The 5,895-nt window shown below is 41.5% G+C and overlaps 1 protein-coding gene across 3 annotated transcripts in view; it reads left to right on the forward strand.

Annotated features, from left to right (window-relative positions):
- The window catches only part of Adcy8 (adenylate cyclase 8), a 208,214-nt gene that overhangs the window by 87,078 nt on the left and 115,241 nt on the right, over positions 1-5,895 (forward strand). For all 3 annotated transcript variants that reach the window (XM_005354547.2, XM_005354548.3, XM_026782726.1), the window contains exon 5: positions 4,901-5,028. In XM_005354547.2, coding sequence (XP_005354604.1) covers positions 4,901-5,028 — 128 coding nt within the window. The remainder of the gene's footprint in view (positions 1-4,900; positions 5,029-5,895) is intronic.

The following is a 5,895-nucleotide window of genomic DNA, read 5'->3' on the forward strand; positions in this document are numbered from 1 at the left end:
TAGACGTCACATCAGGAGTGCCGATCCCACTTGTCTCCCAATCCCCTCCCATCTGCCCTCTGCCCTTGCAATCGCCTGAAACAAACCAAACTTAAAAGATAAAACCAAACCAAATGAGAGAGAGAGAGAGAGAGAGAGAGAGAGAGAGAGAGAGGAATCTTTCCAACTAACTAAACTCCAAGTTGATGTTCTAGACAACTAGTGGATAGGAAACTTTTAGAAATTGAAGTCTCCTCCTAAGAAGAGGGTTGAATTTACCCGGTACCCAGAATTTAGGGGGAAATATGCATATGACCTGGCCTTTAATCATTGAATCAGGGATGGTTGGTGTGAGTCACACATTCCTATTCTCTTTTCTAATATGGTTCCAAGTATTTTTCTTTCCACAAAGACAAAAGCAACAAAGATAAATTCCCAGTAAGAAGTAAAAGATGTGATCAAAGTCAATTTTTTGTGTCTTAGAAACCGCCCCCCCCCACCAAACACATGCACAGTAACCTAAAGAAAGCATACAAAGTTTAATTTAATCCAAGTTATTCTACCAATTATTATTTGCTACGTTTGAGCATAATGCAAGGCCCTGGAAAGAAAAATCCAGTGCCTTCTCCCAGGAATCCGCTAGTCCGGCCAAAGAGAAGGGATGAGTGTAGACCATTTTAGCAGTGTGATACAGTGATAAACACAGACATTCTGGTAAGCAGAGGAGGGGACTATCAAGATTGGTGATGGTATAGCCACCTGGCAGCATCCAGAGACAAGGGCTTCGTCTCCAGAGATTAGGCAAGTTCTTCTAGGATAAGACACACTGAAAAGGCAAGAAGCATGAAAACATCTTGCTTGCTCTGGGAGTTCTGAGAAATTCAAGACTGCTTGAGCATAAAGGGCACGGGAGAGACTGATCCCAGTTGAGCTTCAAGAATAAAGGAGAAGCAAGTACTCGAGGAAAGAGTGCAGCATTTTAAGAAGTGTGAACTTGGCTTTCTAGTCTGGGCTTCTCACCTTAGTCCTTTTATGTGCAGGGGAGAAGAGGAAGCAAGGAGGGAATACGTAGCTAACCAGTTACCCAGGGATGCAGGTAGCCGAAGGCTATTATCTAAGGTGTGCATCTCATTAAAATAGTCTACAGAAATGAGGCTGGGGAGATGACTCAGTTGATAAAGTGCTCACCACACAAGTGTGGGGTCCTGAGTTTGGTCTCCAGAACCCACATTTAGAAGCCAGAAATAGCAGTGTGCACATATAATCCCAGCTCTGAAGAAACCAAGACTAGCAGCTCTTGGGAGCTTGCTAGCCAGCTGCCCTCAATGAGTGAGTGGATTCTAGGCTCAGCGAGAGACCCTGTCTCAATATACCCATGAGGAAACTAAGGAAGACTCAAAATTGACCTCTGGTTGCCACATACATGTGCACACATGTGCCCACACTTAAACATCAGCACGTACACACACCAAAAATGAGTATCGTGGGGTGAACTTACCAATTTTGGTAATATTAAACATTCATAAGCCACCAGTACTGAATGTTTTCCCTGGTGCAAGGAAGTTTTCCTCAGATTAGGTCATAATGTTCTTATAACTACTGACCTGCAAGGCAGACCTTGTTGTTCCTGTCTTGCACATGGAGACCAAAGGTCAAAGAAGTAAACTATCCAGAGCTATTCATATATGATGATCTATAACTCAAATGCAGACCAGCAGAGGCTCCTTATGACTAACCTCAGGCATCTCAGGGAAAAGAGGATGGAACACTAAGCTACCTCTACGCATGCGGGATGCCTTGAAAGGTGAGATGCAGGTATAGGACTTGCTTGGGTGTTCCTTGATAAAATATCTCTTTTGAGTCTCCATTTTCTATCAAAATATTAAAATGAAGAATAAATTAAATAATGCATAAGGTATCTCAGCTGAGGTCCATTAAAAATAAACGTTCACATTCATGGCCTGTAATTTCCAGTCAGCTATTTTTCCCCTTCCCATACCCCAGCCTTGGCCCCTTGCCTGAAGAGTTTGACAAAGTCTGCCACTAAAAATGATTCTGCATGCTTTGAAATAAGGAAATCTCCCTTTGACTGTGTCTGTCCTCCACTGTTGGCAAGTCTTTGCCTTGCTGGGTTCCAGATTCTGCTGTTATATAAAACCGAACTGATCTTGCATTTATTTTATGTCTTCTGGAATTCTATAAGACTCTAATTGCCTTCTGTTGGTATTTCCTGTGGATCTGAATCACAGAGACGAGAGAGAACCTATCTCACATAGCATTTTACATGGTCCCGTTATGTCACCGCGTTATTGAAATGCAGGGATTCCTTTCAAGTTGCCCATGGAAGTTCTATCTAGTGTGCTTTCTACAGGGTCCTTGGGTTCAAGCTGTTGGCCATAGGGTGTTTGGACTGTTGCCATTGCACTTAACAAAATTCTGTAATTCTAGTATCTGATCTTTTAAAATAGCAAACCCCTTACCTAACTTTTCCCCATTCAAAGTAGGAACAGAGAAAAAAAAATATGAGTATACCCACACTCACTACTATGAAGAAAGAACAAGGTGATGAGGTGAGCAAACCTGGTAGTAATAAAGATAATACAGACTCTTAGATCAAAGCATTTCCTTCCAAATCTCTTTCCTTCATCCCTCACCATAGCCAACAAGGAGGCCACCTCTATACCTCAGGTTGGTAGCATCAGATTCTCACCAGACTGAGCTACACACACCATGCCCTCCCACAAGTGATTGTTCAGACCTGAAATCAACAGCTTCTTCCTTCCAGCCTCAGTGTTCTGCAAATCAAAATCAGGTATTAAAACACTGGCACTCATTTTCTTTCACAGGCAAAAATAGGGAATACACACACACACACACACACACACACACACACACCCATCTCAGACTAAAGTAATGGGCCTCTCCCTCCCCTTATCTTCTTGTTAACTTGTTAAATTCATGTCCTATAAATAAACATGCAGAGAGGAGGGAGGAAAGGAAGAAGTGAGGAGAGAGAGAGAGAGAGAGAGAGAGAGAGAGAGAGAGAGAGAGAGAGAGAGGATGAGGTATAAACACACAGAGGAAGTTTATTCTGTTGTAAATAATAATGAAACCATGACATTTGGAGAAAAATGGATTGAACTGGAGATAATTATGTTAAGCAAAACAAGGCAGACTCTCAAAAACAAATAATGTGTTTTCTCTCTCATGTGTAGAATCTAGATATTCAAACTGAGAAATTTTGTCTTATGGGCATGAGATGGTGAAAAGTGGCAACAAAGATAAGAACAATATTGTGACTTTTATCATGGTGAATTTATTTAGGTATTTTCTTTAGAATTAAATCTTCTGTATTTCTAGTTTTAAGGTATTAAAAATCTTTGCTTTTTTTAAGGTAATGGAGCTAGTATATAATATTCTCTCTTCTCCCTCTTTTTTCTTTTCCTCCTCCTCCTTTTGTTCTTTTAGCTTTTTGAGAAGTGGTCCAAATTACCCCATGCTAGCCTCAAATTCAGTATGCATGCAAGGTTGACCTTGACATCCTGACTCTCCTGCTTCTATCTCCTATGTGCTCAGATTACAGACATTCAACTTCAAGTCTTGCTGATCATATTTCCATTGTTGTTTGGGTGTTTATTAATGGATATATCTCTTTTAGTTATTGGGCAAATTTTGAAAGTTTTGTATTCTAGGAAGGCTGCCAGTTGATAGAATTTCTATTATTGTTTTTAGTGGTTGTTGACAGATTTTTTTTTTATAATTCCTTGACAAATTTTGAAAAAAAAAAAAAGGTGCCATCTGACAATCTCCCAAGTCCTTTGGTGTTTTGTAAATAATGATCCTGTGGATTTACAAGCCTAGACGCCAACACCACTGGGGAAGGTAATCTTTAAGTTCACGGTAGACATGATACACTAGAGATTCTAGAAGAAACTGAAGACCCTCATCTCCTCTTCCTGATCTGACTCCATCAATAGCTCTCTAATAAAAAAGTAATTACATTGAACAGCCAATAGACAGGAACTCCAGGCTCCTAAAATCACCCGTGAACAGGGGGTGTGCATGACACTGAATCCTGCAGGATGTCTCTGTGCCTACTTGGGAGGTTGGAAAGGTTCTAGAAATCTGACCCAGCCAGATAAGCATCAGAGGCAGTTCAAGTTCTTATTCTACCTGATGGTGTTTAACTGGAATTCAATTGTTATCAAAATGCTTATATTAGGAAGACAGCACAGTGCTTTTCCTCTTGGTATTTCGAGGTTCTACTGAGCTTCCATCTCAGTGGAGCGATTTCTGTTCACACCTCATCTTTTTAGCCCTGAGAACCTGTTTTCAAAGGAAACTCCCCTACCCATGAAGTCATATGTCCCTAGGACGCAGCTCTAGAAAGTCTGTAAGAGATTACTCACCTCCAACCACTCATCCAAAGGAGCAGGATCAGTCAGTGTTCCCTAACTCTAACACAATACCTGAGGTGATTGATGAATTCACAAGGAAAATATTTATTTTGCCTCAGTTTTGAGTTCCCAACAATGATTACTTGTCCTTACTTCTTTGGTCTGCAGTGACAGAGAAAACCACTAAACACACAGTAACTGGGAAGCAGAGGGAGTTCATGGTAGTATAGTCCAACATCAACAGTACACCCACCCGAGGACTAGACAATCATCCCCTAGACTGTACCTCTTCAAGTTTTCACCACCTCACAAAAGCAACAAGCTGTGGCCTAAGAAGTTACTACCCAGGCCTTTGCAAAAACATTTCAGATCCAAACTATAAGAACAGCAGGAGGATGTTCTAAAGGTGGGGGTTTCCGACTCTGAAGTGCAGACACTTGACATCCCTTGCGTCTTTTCTTAAGCATTCTGAAGAACTGGTCCTCCTGACGACACAATGTTTTTCTACCACTTTGTTTCTTTAGGAGCATCATTGTCTTCGTATTAAAATCCTGGGGGACTGCTACTACTGTGTGTCTGGACTGCCTGAGCCCCGCCAGGACCACGCCCATTGCTGTGTTGAAATGGGCCTCAGCATGATCAAAACCATCAGGTAACTTGTTATCTTCTCTGCGGTGCTCGTAGCCTCAGTGAGTGTGAGGAGACATATGGCCGCATTTGTCCTTTGCTGGAAATTTTGGAGTGTGGTTTTAAGCTTGCCTTATTTCACAAAACCTGCATATCTGTTGATTCTTGCATAGAAGTTAATGGATCTACTGATCCCCTTGTTTAATGGTAACATTTCACTTTCAGGCAGTCGTGCAGGAACTCTGATCATAAATGTTCTTGTGGGGATACTGTTGAAAAGATAAGCAAATCCTCTTCAGAGAGCACAGCAGGAGAGATGGGCAATGCATACACAATTTCACTGCAGTACAGTAATCTCTGAATAAAACCCAAGATTTGGGAAGGCTAAAAGGAAGACCTGTTAATTCAGCTGCTATCATGGAAATGCCCTTGGTGGAGAAGATATATAAGATGTTGCTTGAAATATATTCTGCATAGGCATCAGTAAGATTCTGGAGACAGAGCAGGGAGCTCTGAAAAGCAGATAGGGGTGTATACAAATCAAGATACACTGCAATCACTGAGGCCTGAAGTAAAAGGAGTGATGATGATGGTCTATTGAAGGGTACAAGCCAGAGCCCGCAGGGCCTTGGTAACAAAGGTGTGTCTTCAAGTCAAGTAGATTGGCTTTTTGTGTGTGTTGCAAGTACTTTTAGCTTTTTTCGACACTCTTGTCCAGAGTTCTAACTAAGGGAAGGAGTTTGGGGATTCTAGAATTAAACCGTATGGCTTTGGGACAAAAGCTCATCACTGCCAGAATTCCCACCAACATTCTAAAATGGATACAGAGCCTGTAAATATTACATTTTTGCACACCACTGAAAAGAAAGAGAGAGGAGAGGTGTGTGTGTGT

This window comes from Microtus ochrogaster, chromosome 15, assembly GCF_000317375.1.
Source record: "Microtus ochrogaster isolate Prairie Vole_2 chromosome 15, MicOch1.0, whole genome shotgun sequence".
Classification (NCBI taxonomy): Eukaryota; Metazoa; Chordata; class Mammalia; order Rodentia; family Cricetidae; genus Microtus; species Microtus ochrogaster.